The following is a 16,199-nucleotide window of genomic DNA, read 5'->3' as shown; positions in this document are numbered from 1 at the left end:
TGGGAAAGCAATTTACTAGCAGCAGCTAGGAAAATCAGTGAGAAGTGTAATGCTGTGGAAGTGTGCCAGTTCCTTCTTTCTCTGCTTAGTGTTTTATAACACCCAGTGGGTTGGATTAGATATTTAGTAGTTGGCTGTGGCCTGGCAACTAAGTGGTCATGGTCTGTGCCATCTGGAAACTCTATTACAGGGGCAGTGAGCCCAAACAGTTACATTTTCCTAATCCTACCCTCCACCTCACCCCTGTCAGAGTTAGTTAGGCTGACTTCGCCCCATGCTGATAGGAAGTAGTATAGCTTGGTGTTTATTTCCAGCTGGTGCTTGCCTAATGCAGATCCTGGGCAGAGCTTGCTCTTGTTTGCAGACAGAACACTGTAAACACTGCCCTTTGTTCTGTTTTCTTTGCAGTGAGAAAAAGCAAATCTTTGCATGTGAAATATTGATCTGTGACTTTAAACTTCTTTTTTCGCCACTGCCACCCTCCCTGGGACCTGGGAGTCACTGACCACCTGTAGATAACTTTGGAAGCCAGTGGAGAGGGTAGAGTTTAAGGGTTAGGCTTTCCTGCCTTTCTGTATAAGGTGGAGATGTACTGCCAGTATAAGTGGCCACGGCTTCACTGAAGGCACATTAAATCCAAGATAGGTCCATCCCTACAGTGAAAGATAAAATCAAGCTTTGAATAAAAGAATTCAAATGCCATGTGTGTTTATTTTTTCTGTGTTTTGGGCTTTTCCTAAATTTACTATGCCAAAACTTAATAAACTACTGAAAACTGAATGGCAGACTAAAAGCAGGATCCAGTGCCTTTGTTTCAGGAAGAAATGCAGATTTTTTTATGATTTCAGACAGACAAGGTGTTCTGATATATTCTTGATGCTTTCATCCAATATAAGCTGCTGTGTTACAGTGTTTTGCAATAAGCTGCTGTCATAGGTGGCAAGATGGGGAAAATCTAATGCATAATTTTTCTTGTAATGTTTGAAACTCTGTTGTTAATAACGCTGCCTGTTATTCTCACTGATTGACATTTGACAAGCTTTGCAATCCTTTGTCCATTTTGATTTTTAACTTATAGTTGGTACTATAGCAACTTGAGTCGGGGAGAGGCAGAAGACATGCTGATGCGAATTCCTCGAGATGGAGCCTTTCTGATTAGAAAGAGAGATGAGCCTGATTCGTTTGCCATGACTTTCAGGTAAGAAAAGACAGATATGACTACATTGTCTAGTAGCCCAACAATGTTCTGTTTTTTCTTATTTAAAAAATACTGTGGTCTTTTTGAAGTCATAAAATTCTTGCTTTTGAACTTTGAGTAATTAGCATGGTTGATTTGTGCAGCAGGTCCATGCATGAGAAGGTGTACAAGAGTTAATTTGTGACTGCAATAAACCTTTATGTTTTTAAAAGAATATTGGGGCACCGACTGTCCTTTTCTTCCTATACAGAACTGTGCATGGCCCTTCTTCGCTTCCTTGACACTCCTTACTACAGGGTGTTATTTTTAAGTTTTCTTTGGTGCTGGTTCAGCAGTGATTCTAGGTCCTTATCCCCTCGAAATCCTGCCCTGTCATATAACTGACCGAAATGAAATGTCAGAATGAAATTGTTGGCTTGTCTTGCCAGGGAAAATATTTTTGAAACTGTGGTTCTTACATCAACATTAATAAAATGTATAGAATTGTGGTGTTCTCCATTGTGCCTTCAAATCAAATTGCATTTCTCTAAAAATGCCTGTTTCTGCAACATATAAAATTGCTTTGGAAAAACAAATACTTGTTTTACTCTTTTTTACATGCTTTACTGTGTATTGAAGATGTCCAGAATTCCCCAGTCCCCTGTGTACTTTGGTTTGAAGCTTTCTGCTGTTACTAAGGTGGATATTGAAGTAACTTGTGCTGCAGCATCTCAGTAAAACCGTTTCACAGTGGGGAAAACAACAAGTATCAAACCTTCAGCAGCTTGAAAAGGATGCAGGGGTCTTCTGTGGGTGGAATGGTTGTCAGTGGATGGCTTTACTGTTATCAGTGCAAGCACAAAAGCTGTGTTCAAGCACAAGAGATTTTTTTTTTTTCTTTCAAAATTGATTGCTATAGTTATCAAAATGATTACAGGGAAGAGACAGCTACTCATTTTGAGGGGAGTGTGTCTATCGCTCAGGGGCAGTGGCAGATCATCATCAGTGGATTCCAGAGGGACTCTCAGTCTCATCAGAGACATTTGTGTTAGGTATTCTGTCACCTTCATACTATTTGCGGGGGAAAAAAATAGGGAAATTTAATCTAAGCAAAAACATGGATTTGTCCCAAGGCCCTGTACATTGTAGAAAAGTCTTTTTGTGAATTTAATCAGGCAACTGGAATTCAATTTGAATAAAAGAGGTTTTGGAAGAGGGAGAAATTATTTCACATGGTGAAGATGCACAAAGCAGCTTCGGTCCAGTTTACAGCACTGGTGCTCTCACTGCAAGTACCAATACCTTTTACAGCACCTGCACTTGTTTCACAGAGCGGAGGGGAAAGTGAAGCACTTCCGAATTCAGCAAGAAGGTCGCCATTTTGTGCTTGGAACCTCAGCCTATTTTGAGAGTTTAGTGGAGCTGGTGACATACTATGAGAAGCATCCGCTGTACAGGAAAATGAAATTGCGTTACCCGGTGACTGAGGAGCTGCTGGAGCGCTACAGCACGGTAAGCAATGGTCTTTGTATGAGTGCCGGTTGCTGTTGCGGATGGAGTCCCAGATCTAGACCTGGGGCTGCTGGGTTTGATTCTGGCTGTGGTAGATGATCTTTGGGGGAGGTTAAGCAGGTAATTTTCTTATCTGTGAAACTGAGATGATTATACTGACTTCTCTCATGAAGGTTTTGAGATACGTGAAGGAAAGAGCTTGATCTTTGCTTACCGGTCAACTCATGATCAACTCCCTCATGATTTGATTAGAAAAGCTGCTCTGTGAAGTGGGGGATTGTTGCTCTGCTAACACAAGTTTTTGACAATAGCCTTGCCTGCATTTGGCCCTGTCTTCTATTGGTGGAGTGGGCAGAGATCTTAAAATGATCATGCAGATGCCAGTTGTTAAGCCTTTCAGAAAAAAATGAAATATTCTGCTGTGCCTCTCGCTCTGGACAGGCAGTGGCATTCGCTTCACCGTACTGGAGCCAACTCAGGGATGGTGTCCAACTGCCTTCTGTGGTAAAAAGTGAGAGGTACCTCTGAAGGCTCACTCTGTGAGATAAGCATGAGAAAATCTCCCCAAGAGATACTTGTCTCTGTCCATTGACTAAACTGGGAGCCTGGATAATTACCTTAGGATAGAGGCTTACTTTCTGGATGGATGTGTTCGTGACGAGAGAGCTTTGCTGAGGTAACTGGCCTTTGAAAAGCCTGAGATGCTGTCTTCTGTTTTCAAATATATGTCTGTTAGAAGCTGCAGGAAAAACATGTCTGGCATGTTTGAGGAAATCACAGTCTGGGGTTTTTGTTTCTTCCGGGGAGACTAAAAGGAACTGAAAACATTTTAGACCTCAGGATTTTTTATGATGTTGCCTATAGCTAAGGTTCTGTATCCTAGGACCGGGTCCAGATGGGAACACAAGGAGAGACTAAAATTAAAAATATGACTGTGTATATTGTTTTAGAATTTTTATCTAATAGTGAAACCAATACTGGAACTAAAGTACTGTAACACAGAAATCATAAGTGTAGCTATTGTCTTCCCTGGCTGCACACAGAAGGGTACTCTCAATCTCAAAGCTATTTGACTGATTAAGAGATACCTTTATGAGGTATTGCTGTTTCATTGTGTTTTACTGTTGATTAAACTGAGGCATAGACAGGTTAAATAACACACTCGTGTTCATCTATGTTCAACTATAGAAATGAGCATAACATAGGTGTCTGGCTTCCCTCCTCTTCCGTCTGCCTATGTATTGTCAGAAAGGTGGTTTCAGCAATGAATGTTCTATTAACATTAAGTAATTTTATAATTTTTGCTCCTGTAACTTAATTTTTTTTTCCTTCTCCCTGTTTTTAGGAAAAAGATATTAACTCCCTCTATGATGTCAAGATGTATGTGGAACCCAGTGAAATCACCCCTACAGTGGTATGCTTAAAGAGAGATATTCACACTTACTGTAGACTTCTGAAAATTATGAGACTTGTTTGTTGATTTCCTGTTAGCAGTAATGAAAAGGATAATTGAAGGCGTTAGCCTGCTTGAGTTATAGGGGACTGGACAGCAGAAGTTTAAAGGGTGTGACTTTTTTCTAACATCTCTTTAAAATTTGTACCCACACATTTTCTTGTGTGCAAATCCTGTATTGATTCATCCATACTGGGAATTTGGGCACTTTTTGCTATTAAGTCTGTGGAGGCAATTTGATTTGGCACGCGTGTTTATGCAGGTGTGCCCCCAAATTAAATAACTTGTAAGAAGATTCAATTTGAGAAGGCCAAATCTTCATGAAAAGAAAGTACAACATGTAAACCCCAAGTGTGCGTGTCTCTGTGTGTGTGTTTATGAGCACTGTTACTTATGTGTGCACAAAACTATCGCAGTTCCATTAGCAAACATGGCCTGCATGCACAAATAGGTGCAGAGTTTATTTATGTGCTTTCTTTATAAAAATGGTGTCTTTGGTTTATTAATGAGTTATTAAAGTTTGTCTTCTTTTAAGATACATATATAATGTTTTAAAAACAAGTGGGACAGCAAACATCTACTTATCCCTAATTCTTGTTAGGGCCTGCCTACTTGTAAATTCTCATAGAAGTTCACCTGCTTGTAAATTTTTTGGCTGTAATTCTTTTTAGTCTTTTTGGCCAATGAATTTTAATTGCTGCTAAAGAATTTGGGTAGTGGTAAATTCAAGATAAAGAAATTGCTTGTCCTGCTAAAACTGGTTGACTTCCTAAAGGAGATGTGACCAGCAGGATAGCTGATGTGGTTTTGAAGTGGAGGCTTTGTAGGAACCTAAGCCTACAAACTCCAACTGCATATGAATACATGTAATGAAGATAAAGGATTGATCTTTCACTGTGTGGTTTTCTTCCCCCCTCCCCCTCCCCAGTAATTATGTTGCAGCACCCATAAAAGAAAGATTCTTTTTTTCTTTTTTCCAAGCTGGTACTTGAATAGCAGTTAAGTAGCATCACTTGCTTCCACCAATAGATGTCACTCTGGAACTTTAGTATTATGTTTTCTAAGCTTCATAACAACAACAACAAAAATGATCAAATCCCACCTCCTTTTATTTATTTTTTTTTTTTAAGATTGCATTATTGATTATTTTATGACCTATCCCCCTAGATGACCCCTTTGCTCTGTTTCTCTTAAAGCCTCAGAGAACAGTGAAAGCCTTGTATGACTACAGAGCCAAAAGAAGTGATGAATTGAGCTTTTCTCGAGGAGCTTTAATTCATAATGTCACAAAGGAAACTGGAGGCTGGTAAGGACAAAGGTTCCTCATAGGAGAACTTCTGGTGACTTACTAGATGGAGGAAGAAATTGAGCTTTGAGTAGCAGTTTTTGAAAACTTTGCCTCTTGTCTGATTGCTGCTTATTAACTGTGGCTGTACAAATCTTAATGCCAGTCTATTTAAAAAAAAACAAACCCAAACCGCCTTATCCTCAAGTCTCCTTTCATGTCTTTTCCATTTTTCTATCCTATAGCAATAACCTCAGCCTGCAGAACCTCCATAGCCCAGTGTGTCCAGTATTTTCCCTTTACTACATTCATCTTTACCGAACACTTGTGTATTCTGGGAAGTCATGCATCTATTACCATTGTCATCATTGCTCTGTTTCTTTCCTTGCTCTGCTAAGTACATCTCAGGAATCAAACCTACCTTTTTTAGTTATCTGTACAGTCTCCTTTCATAAGAGGTTTTCTTTCTTAGCTGGCTTGTAAATTGTTTGGAAAGCTTGGGAATCTAATGTTTCCCTGTAGTTTCTGCAGGGTAATCAACCACATAATAGTATTTTTAGTATTGGAGGGGGAAAGAGCCTCTTAAGTCACTAATTGCAGTTTACAGTAACAGTAATCCCTCTGAAATCATCTGTTACTACAGTTAATGATCACTTTGTTAGAGGTTTTAGCTACTTCGTCACTTGTCTAGCTGGCTATCACCAAAATATAAGCTAGTATGGGGTACTAATGACCAATTTCTTGAGGATTATTGCTTCATTAATGACTTATTAAAGCTCTTTAACTATTTTTTTTCTGTATATATACTTTTCTTTTTAAATTCAGGTGGAAAGGGGATTATGGAGAAAAAGTCCAACACTATTTTCCATCTAATTATGTTGAAGACCTGTCATCTGATAACTCTGCTGAGCTTGAAAACCAGGTGAGGGTTAAGGTTTGTCTGCTATATTTCCCTAGAAGATGCTACCTACTGGAAGTGGAAGTCTGGTTTATAGAATTACGACTCTGCATGCTCTTGTTTGTTTGAGAGAACACAGAATAGAGAAATGAATGCATTCTTCACTGTTCACTGCTGCTGAACGTTTTTCTCAGGACATCCCTTATAGAAAACTACTTAAGGAAGTAGTTGATTTGGTGGGGTTTTAGGAGATTATAATGGTTTCCTGCTAATGAAAATCATACCAGTTTAGATTTTTCAGATAGTTTGGCTAAACAATAATGTGCCTGAAACTTTTAACTAGTTTGCCTGTATAATTACTGCCTTAATATTTGCAAATAAGAACACTATGTGTCCAAACACATCTTACTAGCCATTTCACACTCCATTATTAAGTTTTTATGCATAACTAACCCTATACTGTTTGTCACAATTGTCTAAAAATCTAGTCTGGAGTCTTGGACGAAGATGTCTTCCACAAAACAAAACTCGATAGTAAGCAGTTTTGACATTTTTGAGTTTTAAAAATAAAACATTGAATTCTTTTGTTGTTCTGAAGCATTTCCAATGATTTTCCAGGAGTCTTTGGAGGAAAACACATGTATTGGATTTCCCCATCCCCTGTCATTGCAGCCTTAAGCAGACTTGAAAAATGAGCACTTGTGTTAGGACAGAAGCTGCACTCCTCATTTTGACTGATGTGTTTCTCAAAATGAGAAATTCTTGCTATGGAAACAGGCTTTTAAACATTATAGTGGGCATGCTTTCAGTGAAACCGAGGTTAGATTTAATGGTGCGTGTTTATTATTTGTTAATGTCCTGTGCATATTCACTCAAGAGGAGATTTAGAGTCAGATTTCACTTGTGTTTTTCAGATTATTGAGGACAATCCATTAGGCTCTCTATGTCGCGGTATACTGGTACTCAATACGTACAATGTTGGTATGTATTTTCTCATACTTACATGTGGACTCCTGAGCTTTCTGTGTTGAGTAGACTCTTATGTTTAGCAGGAAAGATTATTTAAAAAAAAAAACCCAAACCCAAAACACCTACTTGTATTAATATAGCTAGTACCATTAATATGATGAAACTTTATGATAGTAACTGTTGCAATAAATCAACAATGACAGCTTAGAAGAACTACTGTTGGATTTTAGTATAAATATCTTGCTACTGTGTTGCCTAACAGTGAAAATGCCACAAGGGAAACACAAAAAGCCTTTTGTCTTCATTCTGGAACCTAAGAATCCAGAAGATCCATGTGTTGAGTTTGCAACTGATAAAGTAGAAGAACTCTTTGAATGGTACCAAAGTATCCGTGAAATCACCTGGAAAACTACAGAAGAGGTATTGATTAAAATCTATCTGTTGTTTTTTTATAATGTACTGCTATAAATTTACAGTAGGATTTGTCTTTAGCTGTCATATACTGCTAAACCTTGCTAACACATGGTCCTTCACTCTCTTCCATGTTGCTGTTTTTCTGTTCATTTTATTGATGCTATGAATCTTATTCCCTAAACTCTTTTGGGAATGGTATGTAAATTAGCATTTTATGTAAATTTATGTTAACAGGAGTTTTCCAGTAGAGTACTGTCTATTTTGCACCCTGCACCTCAGTGAAATGTGCTTAGTAGTACAGAGTAGATGCCATTAAAATTTTATATGTGGTTACACTGGTTCAGTCGTAGTGTTAAGCAGAAGAAACTCTGATATCAGACTATTCTGTTCAGTTGTGAATCCACTAGTAAGTATATGTGAAATTTGAGCTGCGTTTGCCTAAATGCTTCTTAATCCTGTTTACTAACTCTGCTTTCCAGTGAATGCAGTGGCACTGCTAGGGAATTGTTTGGCTAATGCTTTATATATTTGTAACTAATAGGCACATTCTGGATTTACCAGATCTTCAGTAGTAGTATTTCTAAATCCTTGCCTAAAGATTAAAAGATTCTGCCTAAGTTTAGCTTCTACATCTCTCTACGAGTACTGCCCCTTAAAGACATTCTTCAGGACTTGCTTCTCCTGTTCTGATGTATTAATTTACCTCCCTTTCATCTTTTGTAGTATTTAAGAAGTCTCTGACATGACCAAAAAGCCCTTACAATGACTATACTTAAGTATACTCTTTCCTTTGTTGCTTTTATTCACTTTTTTATTGTTAAGTGGGTGATATATGAGTGATGGAAAACGTGTTTCAGTATCATGTTGGCTCATGCTATTTATCTGTCATCTGGAGTGGTAAATGGTCTGAGGGTCATCATAATCCTATTTATAGCAGGCAAGTTGGTGTCTCAAGCAGAGGACTGCAAATTCAGCAAGGGAAGAAGCAACAGGAGCTGTTGACCTATTGTTGGGCGAGGAGAGATACGGTTCTTATGCCAGGCTTTCGTTTAGAAATAAAAATGAGAAAAAGAGAAACATGACCCAGAAGAAGTGTCTCCAAATGGAATGTTTTTTATGGGACATCAATGGCTCTTCAGGAGCTTGGCAGCTTTTTCTCCCTCTGTACAGTTAGAGATGTATTAAACACTCTGTGTTCAAAGATGCTTTAAAACTCATTTCTGTCCATCAGGAGGCTTTTCTCACAGTGTGGCCAGTAGAAGGTTCATATGATAGACTGCTTCATTGGGAGGGTAAAAAGATGAGGAGAGGCCCTTTTTGCCAGTATAGTTAACAGGCTGAATTTTGGGGAAGAAAAAATTGTATGACCTGTATCATACAATATGGTACAGGTTTTTTGTGAGTTCATTTTTGGGCTGTGCCCATTTTACACAAAAAGTAAAACTAAGCTTCACGTATCTTGTCATCTCTGTTTAATACTGACACTTGCCATGCTCCTAGGAATGGTTGTTCATTGTTAGTTTTCCTGCTTGGTTATCACTAGAGGGTTATGTCTAAAGATGAGCTAATGGCATGTAGAAGTAAGTGGTCCTTTGCTATTTGGAGCTCTGATTACTGTTGAGCAATGTCTGGGAAACTGTGGTAGATCACTAAGTACAATGAGGTTTGTACAGCTTTTTCCCAAGGTTATTTTTGAGTCTAAATGCTGTATTTCTCTGCTTTTCTTAGACTTCACTGTATCATCTCTGGTTCAGTGAAACATTCTGGAAACCCATGGCTCCCTAGCTCTGATTTTCATTCCTCTTCAGTTTGTGTTGTTGAGGGAATTCTTTTGGAAGACTTCCTAATTGCTGCTGCTTCATAACCTCTTGTACCAAATCTAATTGCTGTTCAGTACGGGACTCTTCTAACATGTTTTATCCTGTAATTGCTTCTTATGTCTGAAAAGCCTCCCACTCAGATGTCTCCACTCAGGACAAGTCTTGCTGATTTCAGTAGTTCCCAATCTCTGGTTGCAGGGACTGTTGCTCAGCTTCCACAGAGCAGGTGCTTGCAAACATGGAAGTAGATAGTGGGTTTATTACTGATGATGACAACAAGACTGCATGTTATTTTCCGTACATAACATTACTGGTTTGGTGGTCAAATAGAAAACTGCAGGAATGATGCTCATAGGGTTTGAATTTAGCTGTGTGGGAATTACTAACAAGACTTAAGTCCTGCTCAGGATTGTAAGTAAGTAGAGAGACACTTCACTACCCTTTGCATTTTTTCTGCATACATTTGCATTTATATGAGGTATAGAGTTGAGAATGTAACTAAAATTGAGTAGAGCCACATTAAAAGAAAAAAAAAAAATTTGCTAGGATTCTGAGTAGGACTGATCAGGGGAGCACTGAAACAATTGCTTAAAAAAAACCCAAAACAAACAAAAAAACCCCAACAGAACACACCACCCCCCCCAAAATGCACCCCCAACTAAAACCCAAAACCACTTGGTTAGCCTGTTCTCTGAATTGGGTCTTAAAGTACATTACATCTGTGCAAGTGTCTAAAGTATCCGATAGGAATCTGGGCAACAAAGAATGCATCAACTTTTTTTCATTAGAGTATACCCTGGAGTTACTGTACCATGGTACTCAGTGTATCTGTAATCTAAAACTTTGTTACGTTTTACAGGAGAACAGGAGAAAATACTGGGAAAAGAATCAATTGATTGCTATTGAATTATCTGATCTGGTAATCTACTGCAAGCCAACAAGCAAAACCAAGGACAATTTAGGTATTTCCTTTAATATTACATCTGAATTTTACCCTTTCTACTGTTTTCACAGATGTTAGTTGAAATTTTAGAACTGAAGATAAAATCTATCTCTACTGGAAAACAAATCTCTGTCTCACCCATGCGGTTTTCAGTTGCACTTCGAAATTGTACACTAGGGAACTCGCTGCTATACAACTGTCACAAATTTCTAACTTGTCAACCAGAGACACCCTCTTGTAGGTGTCTTTCATGGGGAAGCTCACTAGTTACATGTCAAGTGACTTTTTTTTGAGATGGAAAAACTCTGGCTAAACACTTGTGATTTGTTTGTAAAAACCTTCAAAATGTATTTGTTGTGCATTATATAATTTTACTGTAAGAACCTGTTTGCCATTTATGTAAGCTATTGGAATGGTATATGGTTTCATAATATAAATGAGAACTGGGGTCTGTGTAAGTGCAGGTGTGGAATCTGACACTGAAATATGTACTACTTATTCCAGTTTTTGTCGTTGCTGCTGGACAAGCCAGGAAATGTGCCCTTTTTCTTTAAGTTTCTTTGCAAACGTTTTTAATAAGCTGTCAGTGTGGTTAAGACTTTATAATTATAGTCATTGTTTGAGGCATTGGCTGACCCTGGCTCACCCTTTCTTCTCTCCATTTAAACCCAGGAAAAGATGTCTCATTTAAATATGTGTTATAGTGGTCAGAAGTACATTATTAGCAATGATGAGATGAGAACATGACTATAGACTCTTATCTGCCCTGCTGCTAACCATGTGGCAAGCAGGCAATTTTAACTTTCAGACTTGATGCTCAACCAATTTGCCATGTCTGCATGAAAATTGTGCCAATTATTGCATTAAAGGACAAAGCAAAACAGAGTAAACCAAAGTGTTAGTAGAAATGCAGTATAAACGTCAACTTCTTTCTTCCTTTAGTAACCGCTCTTTTTCCTCCCTGCACTGTGTAGAAAATCCTGATTTCAAAGAAATCCGTTCTTTTGTGGAAACCAAGGCAGAGAGCATTGTTAAGCAAAAGCCAGTTGAGTTGTTGAAATACAACTTGAAGGGACTGACACGTGTTTATCCTAAAGGACAGAGGGTCGACTCATCCAACTACGACCCATTTCGCCTCTGGCTTTGTGGCTCCCAGATGGTGGCTCTTAACTTCCAAACTCCAGGTAATATTCTCTTTAAAAAAGAATCTATTCCACCTTCCATTTCACCATAAACGAGTCCCTTTCTGGCTCCTCTGCCATTCTAGCCACTGTGGCTGTCCTATATATTTGTACTTCCCTGCAAGAAGGGATGTGCAAGAGCTAAAGTTTGGTTTTGAATGTGTGGATTGCCTGATAGAGCTGGTCCCCAAAAATCAGTCTCCAAAAGCCCTGTCTCTGAGCCTAACTAGCCCCAAACTCTAAAAGGTTTATTTCACCTTGATCTCTTTGTGATACGCAAGCAGAGATATTTACACTAAGTTTCAGGTGGATAAACAGTTGTTCAGCCACAGGGAAGGCTGTACTCCACTTTCTGGTAAGGGCCAGCTAGCTTATGACACGTTGATAGGAAACTAATTGTGAATGGAGATGGGTTTATTGGGATTAAAATTGGTGAGAAATGGCCTGTCAGGTTCAGTTACCGAGAGGAACCAAGTCTTCCAACTTACCTTTCCAGCTCTTCTGATAAAGTGGTGACCAGAAAGAATTACAGAGAGGAGCCATTAGTCTGGTACTTGCTTAGCTTTATTCAAATGGGGATCTTCTGTTATGACTGTTTAACTCTCTCCCTAGATAAATACATGCAATTGAACCATGCCTTGTTTTCACTTAATGGACGCACGGGCTATGTTCTGCAGCCAGAAAGCATGCGAAATGAGGAGTATGACCCAATGCCAAATGACTCGAAGAGGAAATTGCAGATGATTATGACAGTGAGGGTAAATCTCTTTTGTAAATTATCTTTTTTACAAGTCATAAATATCTATAAAATGAAAAATAAAGCTATTATGTTTCAGAGCAAGATCTGACAGATTGTCAAAATACTGTTTTTAAATGTCAATGTATTTGAGAAAAAAACTAATTCCACTGGCTCCTGAAAAGAAATATATATCTTTATCATGCTAATGAAGCACATGCTATAGGACTGAAAACACAATCCTGGGATAATTTTATGTAATTGCTAATAAAAATTCCAAATGAACTAACTTGCATTACCAGTCTAATGACTTCTCAATAGAAGGGTCCTATTGGAGATTGGTTATGCAACAGAGTAACTAGTTCAGAGATTTCCAGTGGGGAAGAAAGATATTTGTAATAAAATACAGAAACTAAGCAGAAAAAATAATAAGCTGTCCCCCCCCGCCCCCTCATATTTAATACCCTGTGACTTAATCAGAATGTCATTCTCATTTTTCATGGAGAGATGAGTTTATCATTTGAAAATTATGCCATGTTGTCTTCTGGTGCCCAGCAGGAATTCAACTTCTTTCTGTTCTCAGTTGCTATACAGTAAGAAATGTCCTTTAAAAATATGTTTTCTGAGAAAGAAGAAACACATTAACTGCTTTTCACTACAGTTTAGAGAAGAGGTAAACAGGGGCTGTGAATGTAAAGCAGGAATGTCTTAAAATAGATGTGTAATAAAGACAGGAAAGATAACAAAACTTATGTTACAGGCCTGGTCTGGAACTGCATACTGTGTGAAATGAATGTCAGCTACAGTATCTTACAATGAAAATCATTGGGTTACTCAAACAATGCAAGATATTATTATTGGGGGCACAGATAGTATGTTTAATACATGCAAACATATTCAAGAGAGGGAGTGTATATTTTTGCATGTTCTTCTGGATTTTTTTCCCCCTCCCTCTACTTCTGTAGGCTACCTTCTGTACAGAAATAATGGTGCCAAGTTTCCTTTGGAGGTGGTTATAATTTACGGTTGCTTTTGCAGGTTTTAGGTGCTCGTCATCTCCCTAAACCTGGTAGAAGCATCGCTTGTCCCTTTGTAGAGGTAGAAATTTGTGGGGCTGAATATGATAACAACAAATTCAAGACAACAGTTGTGAGTGAGTATCTGTGGTTTTCTGTGTTGTAGGGACATGGTTATACTTCCAGTGTGCTTAAATAAAGTGAGTAGAGGATAACCATGAGTTCATGTTTTCTGTAATTGGCCAGCAACCTATACAGCGAGGAATAAGTTAACTATTGCTCTGAACTGATGAGTCATGCAATATTATTCTCTTGCTTGCCTCAGGGCCAGTTAATTTGAGAAATTTCAGTATTTTCAAATTTAGAAAAAAAAGTACTGTTGCAGTTTGTAACAACACAAAAAAAGCGCCACAATTCTGTTATGTTTTTGCGTATGTATAAGTTTGTGCATTTGCATATTTTAAAAAATTGCTGTCTTGAAAGTGCCTCCAACAGTGCTAGTCAGTTCCCAAAAGTCTGGCCCAAATGGGGAGTTACTACTGTGAGATCCAGACTGTGTTTGTTTAAACTTGGGTTCTATGACTGACATCCCCTTGGAGACAGCTTGGGTATATAGGGCTGTAAAGTAGTATAACTTGCAATGCAATGGAAGTTTGATCAAAGCTCGGTCCTGGTGAGTTCTGGATAAGGGATTTGTGTTTGTGTTTGTGTGCATGTGCATTTGTGTGTACACAAGCTTCATTTAAGTGCACTGAAATGGGATAGTATCTCAGCCACTTAATATTTCATTGTTTAATATTTTTGGATGCAGCAGTGTTCCTCTAGCAGACAAGAGGCTTTGGTTTTAATTATCCAAACCACTGATACCAGTGGAAAATAAACACAGAATTGGGAACAGAACGTGCATTGTGGCTTTTCAGCACTTCAGAGAAGAGGATTATGATTTTAACTTTTTGTGGGAAGTGCCAAGGCTTTAGAGAACAAACCTCCTGACTGTGTCACACATACCAAATTATTCGGTGTTCTATAAATGACTATAAGAATTGGGCCTTTGTACATTAGTCTTCTGAGTGCTTTTCATGCGTTTACTCTGATACAGAGCATGAGGCTCATGAATATGAGCAATGAATTAGCTCTTTTTTTTTTTTTTTTTTTTAAAAATACACATCCAAGGAGGTTTTATATGTTTAAATACAAATGGCTTTTCTTTATGGATTTCCATCCCTGCCAAGTCTCCTCCTATCTCCTCCCCCAAATAAACAAATACAAACCTTCTGAAAGAAGGTTACAACAGGAGACAGATGGTAAATAGATTTTTGGGCCTTTGTATCCCCAGAAAATGTCCCGGGATACATACCCATATGTGAATGAGGTGAAATTATTGCTTCATACTGCAAATGTTTCCTTTTCAATACAGATGACAATGGCCTTAATCCAGTTTGGGCACCCTGTCCGGAGCAAGTGAAATTTGAAATTTATGATCCAAATCTAGCGTTTCTGCGCTTTGTTGTTTATGAGGAAGATATGTTCAGTGATCCCAATTTCTTAGCACACGCCACTTTTCCCATCAAAGGAATCAAATCAGGTAAGACCAATGGGTATAATAAGGGGCTAAGTCAGAAAGATGCTGTTCAGCATTGTTGTATTTGCTCTCAGTAGCAGCTACAGTGTGCCAAAGGACAAGTGCTCTTTTGATAGGAGTTCCTTTAATCCATTGTTTATTATGATACTGGTTGTGTATCATATAGAGATTAAAAGAGATTGAGGAAAGCATTATGTAGAATAATTTGCACTCTCTTTACCACATACTTCATCTCAGCAACAGGGTCATGTGCTCTGAGTAAAATCTGGGAAGATTCTTCTTCTGGTTTGATGTCGGTGCATTTGTTTTGCTAATTACCTTAGATGTGGATGCGTGTAGAGTAAGTTTTCTGCTTTCCTCTGCTTCTGGCTTTAGTTTTCAAGAGCATGTGAAATCATGTGTTTCTCAATTTTACCATTCTTGCCTTTTGCTTCCCTGTAATTGTCATAGCAAAGCCTGTTCTCAGCAGCAGAACATTTGAGCAATGAAGAATCTGTTAGCCCGCAGGACTGTAGGCACCATTTTTGTGACAGCAGATAACCCTTTGCCTTGACTCTAATTGTCCTTTGTATATGTTCCCCCCACCCCAGGTTTTAGATCAGTTCCTCTCAAGAATGGCTATAGTGAAGATATAGAGCTGGCTTCACTTCTAGTTCACTGTGAAATGCAACAAGTTCTGGTGAGAACCACTGGGGTTTTTTTGTGCACTTCATATATGTTATCAGTTTTTTGTGGAAACCAGGAAATGAGGATTTAGTTTTCTGTTCTGCGTCTAATGTGCTATTTTCAGGCATTTCTTCTGCAGGTTCTGGGAAGACCAAATTGAGTTATTCTCCCTCTGGGGGGACAGATTACATAGTTGTTAAAAGAAATAATGCACTAACAAAGCCTCATTACCTCCACTAGTTTTTGCTGTAACAGCATGGTCATTGTCTTCCCCTGTTAACTAACTGATGCCACAAAGCTAGCTAAATTCAGCTTTGACTTCATAGAATAATCTTTTTTTTTAAAGGTCCTACAAAAAAAGAAATCACTTTATGAAGAGAAGATAGTAATTTCTCCCAGTATTTCATTAAAATAAACAACCCATCATATGGAAGACATATTCTGGTTCCTATAGAAGTGCTGATCTGTTTCTTTTAAGCCTCTAAAACACCTGATTGAAGTACCAGTATTTTTAAACATACAGGGGAAAAAATAATGATGCATCCTT

General features: G+C 38.3%; 1 protein-coding gene across 1 annotated transcript in view; it reads left to right on the top strand.

Annotated features, from left to right (window-relative positions):
- PLCG2 (phospholipase C, gamma 2 (phosphatidylinositol-specific)) overlaps positions 1-16,199 on the top strand; it is a 65,755-nt gene that overhangs the window by 43,997 nt on the left and 5,559 nt on the right. The window contains exons 19-31 of the mRNA XM_010579670.1: positions 1,079-1,198; positions 2,509-2,689; positions 4,035-4,103; positions 5,339-5,448; positions 6,253-6,349; positions 7,240-7,306; positions 7,557-7,714; positions 10,388-10,490; positions 11,446-11,655; positions 12,265-12,410; positions 13,427-13,541; positions 14,822-14,989; positions 15,577-15,665. Coding sequence (XP_010577972.1) covers positions 1,079-1,198; positions 2,509-2,689; positions 4,035-4,103; positions 5,339-5,448; positions 6,253-6,349; positions 7,240-7,306; positions 7,557-7,714; positions 10,388-10,490; positions 11,446-11,655; positions 12,265-12,410; positions 13,427-13,541; positions 14,822-14,989; positions 15,577-15,665 — 1,633 coding nt within the window. The remainder of the gene's footprint in view (positions 1-1,078; positions 1,199-2,508; positions 2,690-4,034; positions 4,104-5,338; positions 5,449-6,252; positions 6,350-7,239; positions 7,307-7,556; positions 7,715-10,387; positions 10,491-11,445; positions 11,656-12,264; positions 12,411-13,426; positions 13,542-14,821; positions 14,990-15,576; positions 15,666-16,199) is intronic.

The sequence above is a fragment of the Haliaeetus leucocephalus genome, unplaced genomic scaffold (assembly GCF_000737465.1).
Source record: "Haliaeetus leucocephalus isolate CR32 unplaced genomic scaffold, Haliaeetus_leucocephalus-4.0 Scaffold668, whole genome shotgun sequence".
NCBI classification, from domain to species: Eukaryota; Metazoa; Chordata; class Aves; order Accipitriformes; family Accipitridae; genus Haliaeetus; species Haliaeetus leucocephalus.
This window is presented reverse-complemented; position numbering and strand designations above follow the sequence as displayed.